This window comes from Eleutherodactylus coqui, chromosome 6, assembly GCF_035609145.1.
Source record: "Eleutherodactylus coqui strain aEleCoq1 chromosome 6, aEleCoq1.hap1, whole genome shotgun sequence".
NCBI lineage: Eukaryota > Metazoa > Chordata > Amphibia > Anura > Eleutherodactylidae > Eleutherodactylus > Eleutherodactylus coqui.
Window position 1 is genome coordinate 118,219,468 of NC_089842.1, and position 18,177 is coordinate 118,237,644.

Genomic DNA, 18,177 nt, shown 5'->3' on the forward strand with positions numbered 1-18,177 from the left:
GCGATGTTCCAGCAATTTTCCATCGTTTTTCTTGCGCTGTGAGGCGAGTGTTTTCACTTGCTCTTGCAGCGCAAGATAGAAAAAAACGCCAATGGGTGTCCGCCCTTAATTAGGCCTCTTTCACATGGGCTATAAAATCTCACTATAATATCATTGCTACAAAGCGCATGTATGTGAAGCTCATGGTTTCCAATGGGTTCTTTCACATGAGAGATGTTTTGTAGCCTGAAAGAACCCATTGGAAACCATGAGCTTCACATACGTAGATTTATTAAATCCACGCGGGTCTCCCGCACGCCTGATCCGCATATGAAATTGCCTATAGGTTATCATTGACCACCCGCGGGTAATTCATTAGCCGCAGATGGTATTTTTAAGTGATTTGCGGATGGCCCACACGGGAATTAAAATGCAGCATGCTCCATTTTACCATGGATGACGCGCGGATGCGTTAATTGTCCTCTATATCAATTCATCTCCCACATGCAAAAAAAAACAATTAATAGAGCATCCGCTGTGGAAATCTGCAGCAGAAATCCACGCGGGCCTTATTTTTCCCGTGGACATGAGGCCTAATACTTTCTCACAACTGAGGGTTTGCTACAAGTGTATGTAGTGTAGCCATTCCACATCAGCAGTATAAGGCCTCATGTCCACGGGGAAATTATATTTAGCAAATCCGTGACATGCTCCATTTTAGTGCGGATCACACGTGTGGGAGGTCATAGAGCTCATATCTCAATTGATGTCCCGCATGAAAAATAAAAGACAATTATAGCGCATCCGCAGCAGAAATGTGTAGCAGAAATCCGCGCGGGCCTGATTTACTCTGTGGACATGAGGCCTTAGGCCTCCTACACATGACAGGGACAGATCTGGCATGCGGGATCCCACAGCAGGATCCAACTCTGTGCCCGGCTGGTGACCCAGCTCACCTGTCCCTATTTTCCTTAGGCCGCACTGCCGTTGGGCAATGTCGCGAATCCCACAACCTTTCTGCAGTGAAGTCAGTGGAAGGGCTGCAGGACAGATGGCTTGCATTGACTTCAATGGCAGCAATCGGTGCGGAAATCCGCACAGAATGGAGCAGGCTGTGATTTTTCTGTCATGAGTGGAAATTTCCGCTTGTGTACAGGAAGCACCAAGTCTGCATAGGAGGCTATGGGTGGCATGGTGGCATTTCTTGCAGAATCCGGGGGCAGCCGCCAGCCCCGAATTCTGCAAAGCAAATCCGCCCGTCTGCAGAAGCCCTTGGGCTGCTTTATCGCTGGCGGAATCATGCCCGTGGACATGCAACCTTAGGGCTCCTGTCCACGGGCGTGATTTCGTTTGCGGTAAATCACCGGCGAATCACACCGTCTGAAGGTTTCCATAGCGTTGCTATGGAAAGCGCTGGCCCCCTGTCCACGAGCGGAGAATCATTGCGATTCTCGGCTCACGGCCGGCAATTCGCAGCATGCTGCGAATTGCCGCGATTCTCTGCGGTGACAGCGGAGATCCGTCTGCCGGCTCCTGCTCCTGGGCGGTGGCTCCCGCAGCAGAGATACCGCAGCGCCCGTGGACAGGGGGCCTTAATCTCTCTTCTTTCCTGATAGTTTGTTACAAATTATCAGCACAGGGAAAATATAGCAGTTTTGAGTCCAGACTGTTTACTTAAAAGAGGATGAGAAGAAAGGAGAGAAGTTCTACTTCCGCAGAGTGTTTAAGATGAGTATGATGACCTTGTGAGGAGTTGGAAGCGTCTCCAGCAGCACAGAGTATTTCGTGCCAGGGCATAACTTGAAGGTCTCTGTAAAATCTGTACCCGATGCAACACACTACTACCAAGATTTTCTTGCAGACATGAACTGGGTGAAAAAAAATTAATCGCATGCACTATTCTGATCCGTTTCACAGACAAGACTCAAGTCTTCAAGGCAATGGGCATAGAAGAAAATGGACAGCAAGTGTATGCCGTCCATGTGCTGTCCGTTTTTTTTTGACACACGGCCTAAATACGGAGGCTACAAGGAGCTGCACAGGTGAAGAAAACTTCTTTGTTTTGTGCGGAAATAAGGCCCCCTTCACACGAGTGTTTTTACACTGCTAATTTAACACTGGTTTCCAATGTAATCATTCAGATGAGCATTAAAATGTGGCACCGGGAATAATAGGACCTCGGTGACCAAAAACGGCGATCGATTTTAGATGCAGCCGGTAAAGATAGCTCTTGCCCTTTCTTTTGCCGAGATACGCAGGAGGCTCCTATAGGCTAGAAAAGGGAGGAACAGAAGTTTAGCTGCGTCCAACACTGGAAAATGATAACAGCTAACTCTATTCAACTACTACTAAGTCATTCCGAGGGTTTTTGCCGACCGAGGGATTTCCATGCGTTAGTGTATATTTTTGCTAATACGCCACAACCACCCGTGTGAATGGATGAGAAAACGCGGCTGAAGCTCGGGACTTCATTGCAGCTATTGTTCATTCTCACGATTTTCGGCTGTAAAAATGTGTTGCTCGTGTGAATGAGCCATAACACGGAGGTTATTTGTAATAGTGTGTGTACCTAGCCTAAAGGAGAGTAGAAGAAGCAGGGTCTCCCAGCAGCACAAAGTATTTCAGGTGATGAGTGGTCTGACCCTCATAGTGGAAAAACCAATTGCAAATCATTGCATAAAACAAGAGTATCACTCCAGCACTTTCCTGCGACAGAACACAGTGACGGCTTCATCCCGCAGTGCTCCTGTGCGCTGACAGATGGACGGACCGCCATCCACATTTGTCACACTTTAAGGCCCCATTGTGTGGTCCCTGGCTGTCAGCATTATCTGGGCCAGCAGCATGTGTAATCAGGAGATCTAGCTTGGCTTTAGCCTTAATCACAAGTGTAATTAATCATCTGCCAGTGACGGGGCATTCATCACCTTTATTATTAAAATGCCGATTTTTGCATCTCCGATAAACAACAGGCAAAGGAGGAATGTCAGAGCGATCAGAGGGGCATTATTAAAGAGCACGCGTTGCTGGTGCGGATTGAGGGGGTCCGGATCGGCGGCGGGGGGCATTACGCTTTCCATAATAATTAAATAAAATCACATAAATCACAAATGGCAACGCAGAAAACCTATTTATGTTCATAGCAACAGGCGCTGGGTTCACTTCTGTGAGACGCAGCGGGATTTGTCTATCAGTGGTAACAGGTTCGTAAAACCGTCACACAGCGTTTCATATATTTATCTCAGTTTGACCCCACAGGGGGCCAATAGGACAACAGGAGGATGCCTGCCAAGGATGTGCCATGTCCATCAGACACATGCCCTGTTTGTTACAAAAGGTTGATAACAATGGCCTATATTTTTCATCCGCCTTTTTTTTCCCGCACATTCATACGCGTGGAGACTCGCGGCCCTGTACTTTAGCGCACTTACAAATGCTGTAAAGTCTCAACATTCTGACCGAATTTACATGCTGCTGGAAATCATAGGTCTTGCTCTATTTTTTGACCGATATACACTGGCGGCTCCCATAGACTCTTATGGGAGATGCAAAAAAGAGGGGGGGGGGAGGTTTAGCTGCGTCCAACGGGAAAAGCTTACAGGTGCCTCTATTTAGGCATTAGAAGTCATTCCGAGGATTTATCATGACCGATGGATTTCCGGGCTGTGGTGTATTTTTCTGCTAATACGTCGCACCCAGTCGTGTGAATAGACGAGAAAACGCTAATTAAGCGTGGAACTTGATTGTGGCTGTTCTTCATTCACACTGGCCGCAATGTGGCCAGTGTGAAAACGCATATGATCATGTGAATGAGGCCTTACAGCTATGAATGTGTTTTGGTGGTGTTACCCTTTAAGTGTATAAAATGAGATGATCTAATAGGCATGGGGCAATGCCAACTCTCACTTTTCATGAATATGCCGATCACTGCCGATACGCAGCACTATTGATAGAGGCTGCTGAGGTAGCGGTTGTATCCGGGCCCAGGTGCCCAAGAGGGCAGTTCTCTGTAACTTGTTGGAGACACCAAGTAGTAGCTTCATCACGGCAGCACTATTATAAATGACACATAGTATTTGGGGGCCCTGATAGAGATTTTACTTTCATGGGCCAATGAGCTTCAGGTATTGCCTCTGATTGTTGAGCTGAAACTGTATGCGAGAAGGGAACATGTCAGATCATAAAGGGAACCATTTATGAAAATTGGAGGCATTGCTTCTGCCTTTGTGCCTGCTCAGGCCCCGCCGCCCGGGTGCAACTGTTACCACTGCTTCCCCCAGAACTACACCTGTACGTGTCCAATGGGACACATGAACTGAAATGCATGACTCCGTTCCTTCTACAGTAGGAGTATACATTCCAGTGATGGGAAATGATGAGTCGACTTGCACAAAATTTTGGGAGCGTGTCTCCAAAAATATGATTTTTAAGGGCTCCTTCACACTGGCTAGAAAAACGTGCAATTTTCTCACAATGTGAGATTGAGTGAGAACGCATGATTATAAAAAAACAATGATTTTCGAAGGTTTCATTCTCATTTGTGATGTTTTCACTCCTGCATGAAAAAACAAATCGCAGCATGTCCTCTCTTTTTGCGATATCGCCCATTGTTTTCAATGGGGCCAGCGGCAACAGCACCGCCCCATTGAAAGCAATGGGAGAACATCACGATCTCCTGCAGCATCTGTGACAGCCACGCCGGGGGATTCCTTCAGCCCCCCCAGGAATGTCAGTCTGTTTCCATGTGAAAACGCCATCATCCAGGGGTTTTCAGAAGGATGGCGAGGGCGATATCGCTCTTGCCAGCGTGCAGTTTTTTTTCATTTGGTTTATTTTTTCCATTATATCATTTCCTTTTTGTATACTGTTTTCATTAAAACGTTTATAGATTTTAATTAGAATTTCCTGGAACTACATTTTTATTTTTTATCATTTAATTCGTATACTTTACCATTATAATCAATGTATTTTTTACTTTATTTTTATTAGCTTTTATTTTCAAATTTTCTCATTTATTTTATATTTTCTTTAGAACTTTTTTCCACTTTTCCAGAAAGCCAGTTTATGAAGTGTTAAACGTAGATCTATTTTTTTTTTTTCATTTTGTTTCAGAAGCCGCGTTCTTTGTAATTTCCCTTTTGGCTAAAAACCCACATAAGAGAAATGGGCGGGAGCCATTATTTGGGTCCTTTATGCCGTTCTGAACAACATGAAAAAAAAAACAACAAATAATCATCCTGGCGCTTTGTAGCCTGTAGTGCTATACATGGGTCATTCTCTCAAGTCTGTCGATTTCTCATAAAATCCTCTGCGGAGCATGGGAAGAGAGAAGAACAAAGGGCCTGGGCGCTCATGTGACCACCCCAGCTGCCTCCTCTTCTTCATCACCAATGTTTTCTTACTGAACCCCCACCCCCTTTAATATTGGGCCCAGCGAGTGACAATGCAGCCACCGCAGAGCAGTCGCAGCGTGTGCATGGGCAGGGGAGCAGATCTTTGATGTTTAATGAGAATTTAATTCCAGCTCCCTGTGAAGTCCTTGGTCTTGCCAAGCCTCTTGTATCTGAATTTATGGGGAGTAGAAGTAGTCTCATCCTGGTAATAACACGATAAACACAGCGAGACCCCCGAGGTCTGATTTATACGGAAAACACTTTGGTCTTTGCAGAGTGTGACAGGATGACAACTGGTAACGAGGCCACCATCCTGCAGCTGTAAAAGAAAATATACAGCCGTACACCATGAGAATCCTATATAATGAAGAGGCGGCAACGTTGGAGAATTAGTCCTTAAAGGGGGTGCCTATTTTCGAAAGCCCATTTGCAAATAATGTATTAGGGCAGTGGCCTCCAACCTGTGGCTCTCCAGCTGCAGGTTGTCAGGACATACTGGAAGTAGTCATTTCCCAACAGCTGCAGAGCTGCGGCTTAGAGATAACTGTATAAGGACATTCTGAGGATGGAAGGTCCACTGTTCTAGACCCTCATCTACTAGTTACAGTGCTCTGGAGGAACCAGACTCTTTGTGCATTACATGGACCAATTATTGAATTTAAAGGGGTGTTTCAATCTTTGGCTTCTCATGGCCAAGATGGGAAAACCCAGCCCTCTGTTTCCATCCATCTGTTGGAAACACCCGAGTGCTTCAGTGCAGCGCTGTTTGCGTAGCGGTTTGCCATTGCCTTCCCCACTCATCTTTTACCCCTCAGCAAGTCGGGTACTCATTTTACCAACCTGGTAAGGATGGAAGGCTGAGTCAACCTTGAGCCTTCCATTTTGAAACCTGCAACCTTCAGGCTGTGAGCGAGAGCTTAGGACTGCATTTCTGGTGTATTAACCCTCTGAGCCACACCAGGCTCTTTTAGATTAGAAAGAGTACCCTGCTTTTTTTCCCAGAAACAGCCCCATTCTTGTTTATATGCTGTGTCTGATATTGCAACTCAGCCCCATTCACTTTGATGCTGCAATACCAGACATGGTCTATTAACAAAAGTACTTCTCAGCTTCTTGGTTGTATTTATTTCTGGGATATCTGGGTTGCAGCCAGTATAACCTTCCTTATTGCTCTCACAGGTGACGTTAACCAGCTACTTGGCATACCTCTATATAACTAGGACAGTTTGCCATTTATGAAGCTGGGAATACTTGAAGGGAATGTGACATTAGAAAATTACCTTTAATAGAAATCACATTTTTGTCTTAAGCATATTGTTAAGAATGTATTATGCTTTTTTTAAAAATTTTTAGTCATAATCTACATTTTTTTAAAAATCCAATTTTTCACACTGACCACAGAGCCTAATGATAGGCTGACGCGCCGCTGCACATGCGCAGTGCAGAGAATGACGCGACGGTAATGACGTGGATCCCCGACAATTTGGAAATTGACATTTCAGAATCGCCGCAGGACGGACGGCTTTTATTGACTACAATGGAAGCCGTCCATGTGAGGCTCGCACTAGAATAGGACATGCTGCAATTTTCCCCCTGCGAGCGGAAAATGACAGATGATTTCCGCTCATGGGCATGGAAAAGTGTTTTGCATAGCATGTCTATGGGCAGTATGTACTGCCCACTCTGGATCCCACAGTGCAAATACACCCGTGTGCATTGGGCCTTAACCCTTTCCAATCCACTGTCTGACGTCTAAATACATTCTAATTGAAGCCTATACAGCTCCGATGTCGGAAGACGTCTGACAGTGTATTCTTACTATAGATTACTGGCTGCCCTGTTGTCGAGGGCCTCTCCGGCATGTCACATACCGCTGTACTGGCTCTAGCCAGCAGATGGTGCCATTGTATAATGGCAGAAAGAAAAAGCCCCCTAGGAAACCTTGAATCCAAAATTGGATTGCAAAGGGTTAATGTTGTTAAATGAAGCTCATGCTAGATGGACGCCCCCAATAATCATGTATAGATAATAAAATCTAAAATTCTACAATCAGAAAATATAAAACAAACATTTAGAAAAATAGAAACCATTTCACGATCTGGCTTTGGCTGGACTCACATGGCCGTAGGCATTTTTATGTGTGTCCATCGGCGCTGTTCAGATGTGTTCAGGTGGCCCGAGCCCGGCACACAATTACGCCGAGGCTGCAATGCCTTGCCTCCCCCACGTCGGCTATCTGCCTCTCTCCTCCCCTCCGGCTGTTTGCAATGGGATAGACGCGGAGCTAAACCCCGCCCTGGTCTGCAGCCAGCAATGGGAGGACGGGGTGGGGCTTAGCTCCGCCCCCTCCCATTGCAAACAGCCGGTGGGGAGAAGAGAGTAGGAGAAAAGGGGGAGGGAGTTTAGCAGTCATACTGCTAAACTCCCTCCCACCTCCCTTCTCCGGCAGCCATCATAGACTCCCATAGGAGTCTATGTAGCATCTGACGTATTCCGAGCAGAAAAATAGTTCCAGGACTATCTTTGCTGCCCCGCATAAAAGCACCTGGCGCTATATTTCCCGGCGGTGTGCTTTTACACCGCGGGAATACACCTGTGTGATCTGAAGCATTGGAATTCAATGCATCAGATGGTAGCATATATGGGTCAGCAATGAAAACGGCGTCCAATATACGCTCTTGTGAATAAGACCCCTGGCTGTATTTAAGCCACTATTTAGTGGCTAAAAAAATTGTCCAAAAATCACCACGATGTGAAGCATTGGATTCCAATATGTTCATCTAGATGAACGATTTTTTTAATGCACCGGGAAAAATAGCACGTACGTGACAGTATTACACAACACATCAAAAGATTTTTCGACGAAATACGCAGGAAGCTCCAATAGACTTCTATGGAAGCTGGAAAAAGGGGAGGGGTGGGGGAGTTACCCTGCCTACAACACTGGAAAAAGAAGACAGCTGGCCCTATTTAAGCATTATTAGTCATTCCAAGGATTTCTGCCGATCGATGGTTTTCGTTGCTGCAGAGTATTTTTTTGTTGATACGCAGCCGCCGGCCATATAAATGGCATGAAATACGCTAATTGAGATTGGCACTCGAATACGGCAATTCTTCATTCATGCGATTTATACGGCGTGTATGAGTGAACGTATAAACACATACGGTCGTGTGAATGAGGCCTTTAATTAATGCAAATAAATATTTGTTGGTGATATATCCCCTGTAATGACAGGCCTAGTGAGAGCTGCAATTATGGCCATATTGCTTATCACACAGCTTTCCAGGAATTAGACAGAAGGAGACAACTCAAGGACTGAGATTGTGTGTATCTGGGTGAGAAATGTTATATACAGTGCAGAACGTGGCAAAGTATACAAGCAACCTCCTTACTAGCCGTCATCCTTTTAGATCAGTCAGACCCACTTGCTGTGTAGAAGCCTGGGATAGTAGGGTAGTGATATTTGGGGGCGAACTGTAATGGTGTCATATAAATTGTCATTATGGGCACCTGCCTTAAAATTCTTCCTATCTGCCTGTAGTTCTGCATTCAGGGCCATGTGGGGAGCTGGATCACAAGATGATGGATTTGGATCATCCCCAGCTAACTGTAAAAGTGTGATATAATGACTTCCATATTGAGAAGAATGTTTAATATTTAATTAAATATTTACATAAGGTGATATAACATTGTGGTAATTAATGGCGTAGCACTTGTGCATTAGGCAGGCGGGTGTTAGAGAGCTGGAGGCTCTGTGCCAGGATGCAGCGTTGGTGCCAGCTGGGTGGAAGGCTGGTGACCACAGCAGCTGTGCAAACCTGGCAGAAATCTTAGTACATTGGAGAACACCCAAGGGAAGGAAGCGCTCTATCTGAATAAGTCAAGCAGCAGGGAAGGAATAAATTGGGGAGAAGGAAATGAAAAGGAAACATCACAATGATTAATTACACTAATTTGCATGTGAATCTGGAGCACAATTTATATCAGCAGATTGAACCCGGGTCTGTTCATACGCTGCACTTCAGATACCCTCATCATCCCTGCTGGATTCTTTCTACTACCTGCGTCTCCATCTTCTTGCAGTAATCTATATTATGGTCACTTTATTTTGGAAGTCTCAATACCCCCTCCCATAAGCTGGCTCACATTGGTGGGCTCATCTCCAGCCTTGGATTAATTCCCAGAGGGACCAGCTGATCAAGCAAACTTAATTTGGTGGAAATATGTAAATCAGGTGGCCCACTCCCAATTTGCATAATTTTTAGATAACATATTTGATGACAATGTGTCTTTCAATTTTCCTTCCATTATCATTATTAGTGGCGTTGGTTCACAAGGTGCCAGCTCGCTGTGGAGGAATGTGACACCAATGTAAAAATAAGGATATGGAAGGGAGGCAGGAAAAGTGATTAGAATAAAACAAACTAGGTACATGGTTGCAGGTTCGTCATTCATCTTTCCTAGACCCCTGAATGGCAAATCTTCCTGGTTATTGGAAAGAAGACTTTATGAAGGTGGTTTCATATCTGTAGCAGAGTTTCCTTTTTCTTGCTCCGTTCGGGGAGCAGCAAAGGGGAATCCCTACAGTTGAACGGTTCCGTCTTTTTGCACAGAACCAAACAATACCGGATGGACCCCACTGACTATAGTGGGGTCTGCCCGCTTTCCGCCTAACTGCCTGGCGATGGAAGAAAAAGTGCTGCACAGAACGCTTTTCTTCCAGCATTTTCAGCCGGATCTGTGACGGAACCCCTGGATGGGGTTCCAATGCAGATGTGAAACTGGCCTTAGTGGATTTATATTACCAGTTCATTTTAGGGACCATGACCCCTCGATTAAAATGTTAAAAAATAGAATTTGAATTGGCGGTGAGTAGGACACCACACATTATAGGTACTCCCATTGCTCTAGTACACTGTGGTACTTTGGCTAGTCCTTCTCATTAGTGCCATACAATGCTTATATATTGTTCACTTCTTTCCGTCTTTGGTCGGCGCCTATCATTTGGAATCCAAAAAAACCCCATTCCAGCCCCCTGTGCCTGCAGCCCACCCCTGGATGTATCTCTCAGCAATTGTTTGTGCAGGGAATGTGAAGAATTATAGGGCACCCACTGAAATCAGAGCCCTACCGCTCTATTACCTCCGCCTGCCTGAAGAGTTTATCAAAAGTGGGCAAAGTGGATCTATTCAATTTTATTGAAGGTAACTAGGTGATGGCTGTCTATAGAGACATATAGGCTGATAGCCAGTTACATGGTATACAGTGGAAGAAGGACATTTCCTCATTAGAGCTCAGTCCCCAGACTTGACATAAATACAGTGCTCTAGATTTGTAGTCAGCTTGTAAGTGGCAGGAAGAAAAATGACCCTGCTTGTATTACAGAGCTCATTACAAATCTGTAGGATCAAGTCACAGCCTAGGATCTTATTACTGTCTGCCCAAACCATGATCTGTAGCCGATGCAGCGCAGCTCCGTCATCTGTCTGCTGGCCTTTAATGTGATTAGTACATTGCAATAGTTAAAAATCCATTATGTCAGAGTCCAGTGGACAAGAGCAACTCCCAACTCCCATGGACAGATGCAGGTACCCCATAAACCGCTATAGAAATAAAGCTCCGGCACTGACGTGGATTCCAGAATCAAAAATAGCCTTTTATTTAAATTTCATGGATAAAAAAAAAATCACCTTCCAAAACTGCATAATTGTGGAAGATATTTCTATCTATGAAATTTAAGTAAAAGGCTGTTTGTATTCTAGAATCCACGGAAGTGTCGGAGTTTTATTTCTTTTACAGTGGACAAAGTAGAAGACCTGAACTTTACACATATATGTAGCATAAACAGCAACACTTCAGACAAGAGTCTCTGTACAATGCTCATAAAGGGTTAAATTAAAGCCCTTTTACACGACACGATCATCGCGTGAACAATCGTTAGTTCAAGTGGCTTGCACTATAAATGTTAGAGTGTCTTCCCACTTGCCATCGCGATATCGCTGCGTTTTTTTAAATGCAAGAGTCAATAGGATTTTCTCCTTTCGGGTGGAGAGGGGGCAGAGAGGGGGTGGGAGCTCAGAGCACTGCTCCCGGCTCTTCCAGCCTCCTCCCCCTGCAGAGAGAGACGCCGTACATCGGCTGGGCGTGAAAACCCAGCCGATATATGGTCGTCTGAATGCGCCCTAAATGAGCCCTTAGGCCTCATTCACACAAGCGTTTTTGCGCAGCTAAGTTAGTTCCACAATATAATCACAACCATTAGAACCAATGGTTTCCTATGGATTCATTCAGACGAATGCTTTTTAGCCGCGCAAAAAAAATCGGACTGAAAAATAGAGCACATAAGCAGCTGAATTCAGCGGGCGAAATTTCCTGCTGCCAAAAAATATAGGTCTTGACCGATCTTCAGACCAAAAAACTCTGGAGCCTCCATAGACTTCTATGGGAGCTGCGAAAAAACGTCGGGGGAGGGAGTTTAGCTGCATGCAACAGCGGGAAAAGAGGACAGGTGCCTGTGTTTAACTCATTATAAAGTCATTAGGAGGATTTCTGCCGAAAGAATTCTGGTCAGAAGCGCATCCTTTCAGCAAAATGTCGCACCCCGCTGTTTTTCAACAGCAATATTCGCTATTTTATTGCATGGCTAACTTCGGCGTGATATTAGGGATATTAGGGTCTTAGGGTGCATTCATACCGGTGAGTTGCATGCGCGTGTTTCGTCCGATTGCGATATGGATGGAACATGAAAAGAACACATGTATTTCAAACTTTTTATTTGCATGAGTGATTGTTCTCTCGGACAGATGGTCTGAGACAGAAAAATCACCGCATGTCCTATTTTTGGGCAATTCTTGTTTAAACCTCCCAAGAGTCACATTAAAAATAGAAAAACCCTCCCAAAATGTCACTTTTTTTTATTATAGATCTTAAATCTATGTCTCCTGTCAATATGTTTGATGCAGAGCTTTTCCCATTTTTAATCCATTAGTAACATAACTAATTTTAGTCTCAGGAGCCAGTAAATCATTTCCCCTTTGTGTTTCAATTGTTATAACGTTTTTATTTTTTCATCAATATAACTGGATGGGTTCCAATAGGCGCAATTGTTTGATGTGCCTACATTGCGTCAAAATGATGCTCGTGTGATAGAGTGATGCTCGTGTGAAGCAGGTTCTGTGTCATTGAAGTCAATGGAAGCTGCCTGCCTCATGGCCCTTCCGCAGTCATCACTGCGGAAAAGGCTGCGGGATCCGCGTCATCGCAGAGCGATGGCGCGGTCACATCTGTACCACACATGTGCGCCAGCGCACAGACTGGCATATCTGCAGTACAGAAGGCGAAGATTCCGGAAAGGTACACAGGAGTCACCGGCCAGGCACCGGGTCGGATTCTGCTGCGGGATCCCGCATGTGGAATCTGACCCGGTCGTGTGCATTTGGCCTTAGGCGCAGAGGCTTTTTAGTATTCACTCTTCCTACTATTTAACCCTTTAGGGGCATCTTCTAGATATGGCCTTATTTATGCATCTTCTGTCTCATGACATGTATATCTAGGGTTTACAGAATGCTTTACTTTCCATACAAATTCTAAGATGATCCCACATTATCTGGCATCAAGCACTTGTGTTTTGTAAGGCATCCCCACCATCTGAGCGCTGTCTCTTTATGCGACTCAGTAAAAGCCTCATAATTAATTTGCAATTTGTTAAAAAGCAGATGTTCTGCCTTTGTCGGAGTGTCCTTGATAATGACTCTCGCCTTTGATGTATCTACAGGTGCAAGGCTTTGAAAAATGCCATCTCCCTTCAGCGGTCTTCTCCAGCTATTTCTCGTGCTGCTTTTAATTATGAATTTCTTGATGTGCGCCAACACGTTTGAGCCCAGAGCCAAACGTAAGAGAATCTCGGAGAACAAATATAATAAAGACGTGTGGCATCAAGAACATCTTGAGAGACCACACCGAAGGTCAGGAGTGGTCAAGAAAGATAGGACTCGTGGTGCAGTGCCATCTTTTATAGCCGGAGAGGATGCGGGGGAGTCAGGGGATACTGCTGGGCATCTGGGCACTAGAAAGCAAGAAGGGTTTCAAAGTTTTGAATTTCCTTACAATGAGAGAGAAAATCAACCACCAGGGATTCATTCCAAGGGAAGGAAGCACAAGGAACAAAAAAAGGGCAATCACAAGATGAAGCACCATAGAGGTATTGTCCTTTCCAATACTACTTACTTTTTGCAATTTATTCTGTAATAAAAGCCGGAAGATGGTGTTATTTCTTTTTTAGATACACCTCTCCCCAAGGAGATTAACCCCAAGGTTCTAGCTGAAAGCTGCTTAGATTTCAGGTATGAGGACCGTAAAATGAACATCCACCCTTCAACACTATTATTTATTATTTCCAAATACTGTAGATTCAAATGTATGCTTTTAATCATTTTCATTACCACTTTATGGGGTTCAGAGCTCAGATTGTTTCTTACATAGAGATTCAAATCCCTAACATAGATATAGATTTAAGGGACCGTCTTCTGGTTGCCTGCAGCCACCACCACAGGGGGCTGAGAAGCTGACTACATGCTGCTTATACGGGGTGATTCAAAAGTCACAGTTACCTGGAATATCTTCTGAACAAAAAGAGATACAAGTAGGAAACTTTGTAGAACACTTAAGGCTGCTTTTCCACGGGCGTTGCAGGATACCGGCGCCCGGGAGCAGGAACCGGCAGATGGATCTCCGCTGTCAGCCTACGGACAATCGCCATAATTCGCAGTATGCTGCGAATTGCCGCCCGTGAGCGGAGAATCGATATGATTCTCTGCTCGTGGACAAGGGGGAAACGCTCTCCTTAGCAGCGCTATGGAAAGCTTTCTCTGCGTTCCCCGCGGCCGGATTATCGCCGCAGGGAACGCAATGAAAATACACCCGTGGATAGGTAGTCTAAGCCTCATGCCCATGGCCGTTTCGGAGTCCACCAGCGGACTATCGCAGCGGAGTCCGACACGGCACCCCCCAAAGACCTGTACTCACCTCTTCGGATCCGCTGCAGGAATTTAGTCTGACGTGCATGCGCAGTCCAGCTAGCAATGGCTGATGCCGCGGCCGGCGGTGGGTTCACAGCAGAAATATTGCGTGACGGATGGTTCCCATTGACTACAATGGAAGCCAGCCGCGTGTTTTTCCGCGGCAATTAGAGCATACCGCTGTTTCTTTGATGCTGCGGAATTCTGCAGCGTGAACATTGAGCTATAAGGCTCAATAAAACCTAATAGCTGCCTGATAACGCCATGGATTATTGCCACATTTTACGTGGCAGAAATCCGGCCAAGGGCATCAGCCCCTAGATGGATAGGGAGAATATTTTTGGCGCTATGGTGGTGCCTGTCGACCATCTTGGTAGCAGCCATTTTGGATTCAGCCCAAGAAACCTCAATGGTCATCTGACAACTGGTTAAGAATTGGTGTGATTCAAACAACTGTTGTAAGGATCCTTCATCTTGTCATCTTCACACAACGTCTGTTGCAACTGCAGTTTGTATGGGTGCTACTTGTGTGTCTTGAGGATCCTTATGACAGTTGGCTGACACCATCCTACACTGCCAGTCTCCTGGTGCTTTTCTGTGGACTCTTCGTGAAGACAACTAGCACAGCTTTCGACACTTGGGGATTGGAAACCCTGCTTGGATGACTAGTTATTGGTTTGACCTGGACACCACCAGTTTCTCTGAACTTCTGAATCCGTTTCCTGACAGTTCGTGCCCTCAGTGGTTGTCTTTCACTGGGTTCTTGATTGAAAGCTTTAGACACCTCATGTGAACTTCTGTTAGCAACCATCAGCATGATCTCGGTTCTGTCTTGGATTATTGAGGTCATGTTCTGGTACCTGAAAAAACATTCCATTATTGTTTTCCATACCACATAATTCAACATAATAGCTTTATTAATACTCAACATAACATCCCCCATAACTTGAAAATGGTTGCAGATATTGAAATAAAATGACTGAATGTATCAATTTCTGATGGAATTATAGATGTATCCCATGACCTCTTTTCATTAAAGTTTCTTGGGCTAAATCCAAGATGACTGCCACCAAGATGGCTGACATGCATGCCAAAAAGTTTTCCCCCACCCACTTGAGTTTTCTTCAATTTTCCTACTTGTATCTCTTTTCTTTCAGAAGATATTCCAGGTGGCCCTGACTTTTGAATCACATTGAACTCAGTAAGAACAAAGTATGTAATTAGCCCCTAAGTTCCTTCTGGTTATGGCTGCATCGAGAGATAGAATTTTTTTTATTTCACTTTATGCGTATGCAGGGGGTTTGGAGGTCTATGTAAAAATAAAATAAGACCAATAACAACATTTAATCAGCACCTGAAGTGACAAGGTGTTAAATGGTGGAGATTCACTTTATAGTTTTACTCCATTCAGACTGTACTGTAATAACTGCAGCATTCATGAGATCCATTTCATGAAGAATGGTAACTAGATGCTAAGAAGTTGTCCCCCTCATCACTGAAGGCTTATGTAATCCACCATATTCACACATCAATTATACAATATACATATTTCAATAGGAATGGCAATCATTATAATAAAGCAGAGAGGTGGTCCCTGTTAGTATCATTAGTGAATACTAAATGTTGCTTTTGGATCCTTTTTCAGGTCCTTCCCACAAATTACATTTATACCCTATCCACAGAGTAGGGGATACATGTGTGATCGCTGAGGTCTGTGCACCCCACCACCCATTCACTTCTACGGGGTGAAGGAAGATTGCCAAACACTTCGATCTCTCTCCATCCCATAGAAGTGAATGGATTAGTGATCACTCATTCACACCACCACTTCACTGAGGTGGGGAATTCGAGGTGCACAAATGTCGGAATCGCTGGAGGTTCCATCACTTAGACTCCTAGCGATAAGACATGTATCCCCTATGCTGTAGATTGGTGGAAAATGTCATTAACAAGAAAACCTCTTTAAATGAACTTTACAAGGCCATATGGAAGTCAGGGAAAGGGAGTCCAAAGAGCAGCTGCAGTAAATACAACTTTTAAAGGGGTTTATGTACCTGACTTCAAATCTTTCCATGTTTGGCGCTTTACGCTATTTGTATAGCCCACTGTCTATTGAATACCACGCTACACAAATAGCATACAGTGCTATGTTAATGACATAGTGTGTCACGCCAGTCAAGGTGACACTGACTGCATCTGTATATACACTGAATGGCCACCTTATTAGATACACCAGTCTAAGTGCATGTTGGACCTTCTTTGGGCATATGTATATGCCGCAAAATAGATGGAGTATATGGATGACATCTCGAGGGGTTTTATGTAGCATGGTGTAGGCAATGTGACACGCTAATAAGACAATCCATTCTATTGATAGGGGTGTCCAAATACTCCTAAGTAGGATAGTGTATATATATCCTCCTGCATGCCTACAGTAGATAAGCACTAGCTACTGCTGCTTCAGGTAAGAGGACTTATGTTCTTTCTATTCATTTTGGATGTTCCTCCCTTGAAGTTAAACCATTTGTGATTTCCTTTTTAGAATTCTCATTCTGAAACCAAAGAAAGTAGATAAAAAATTTTCTCTCGAAATCTCTGCACTCCAACTATCATTTTTTGGAATCATCTATAACCTCTTAATACTGCTCTCCAAATAAAACCCCCAAATGTCACCCGTCTTTGTGTGTTTCCTCTCCGCTGACTGTTTTACAGACCGCAGTTACGGCAATATCTTGATTCCAGGCTCGGAGCCTGGGGATGACATTTGAATACATAAAATTACGGGACATCAAAGGCTGAAAAACAGAATTGTTTTCTTCGAAGCGCAGCCTGTGCTCAAAATGGCAGGGACATCAATGAAAATTCCTAGCAGTGCAATCTATTTGCTTCAACTGTAGCATTACAGACAGGGCATCTGCTGTGGCGGGGAGCCAGCATCTATAGAAAGGTTTTCTCTTATGCAACTAACCCAGTAACAAGCTGTGAAGTGACTTGGAGAAGGCAGAGGACACCACAGCAAAATTACAATACGTCGCTCTTCTTTCCTTATATAATTTGCAATTTTGCAAGATCTAAGGCTCTGCAGGGGCCTGTAATGCCGCTGGTTCTAAAACATTGCACCAATATTTGGATCCAGAATTGACTTTTGAAGAAGCATATCATAACAGTTCTGTGGAGTATAAAGGTGGCACGTGTGCCATTGTAGGCTACCAACCTATGTGTATTGACTTGGAAAACAGTAAGAAAAGGATCCCCTATGTATGTTCATTTTCAGCTAGACACATCAACACAGATTTCCATTGAGTACCACTGACCAGCTAAAACCATGTCACAGTGCAGAGGGATCAGCCCTATTTGCATTTGCATAAGGAAAGACTAGAAGCAATGGGATGAAACTGAAAGGGAGGAGACACAGATTAGATATTAGAAATAACTTTCTGACAGTGAGGGTGATCAATGAGTGGAACAGGTTACCACGGGAGGTGGGGAGTTCTCCTTCAATGGAAGTGTTCAAACAAAGGCTGGACAGACATCTGTCTGGGATGATTTAGTGAATCCTGCACTGAGCAGAGGGTTCGACCCGATGACCCTGGAGGTCCCTTCCAACTGTACCATTCTATCAGTCTATTAGTACTAATTTCCTCTCTTGACATAGAGGCCATCAGAAATTATAATCACCACATAGCACTGCCACCTCAAAAGTGTTGATTTGATAACCACTTGGTAGTACTAATAGCCTAAGAGAAAACAAGGATGCACTACCAGCTTAGGTATGTTCACTTGGAGG

At 44.5% G+C, this 18,177-nt stretch overlaps 1 protein-coding gene across 1 annotated transcript in view; it reads left to right on the top strand.

Annotated features, from left to right (window-relative positions):
• The window catches only part of DRAXIN (dorsal inhibitory axon guidance protein), a 47,844-nt gene that overhangs the window by 7,367 nt on the left and 22,300 nt on the right, over positions 1-18,177 (top strand). The window contains exon 2 of the mRNA XM_066607463.1: positions 13,148-13,573. Coding sequence (XP_066463560.1) covers positions 13,165-13,573 — 409 coding nt within the window. The 5' untranslated portion in view covers positions 13,148-13,164. The remainder of the gene's footprint in view (positions 1-13,147; positions 13,574-18,177) is intronic.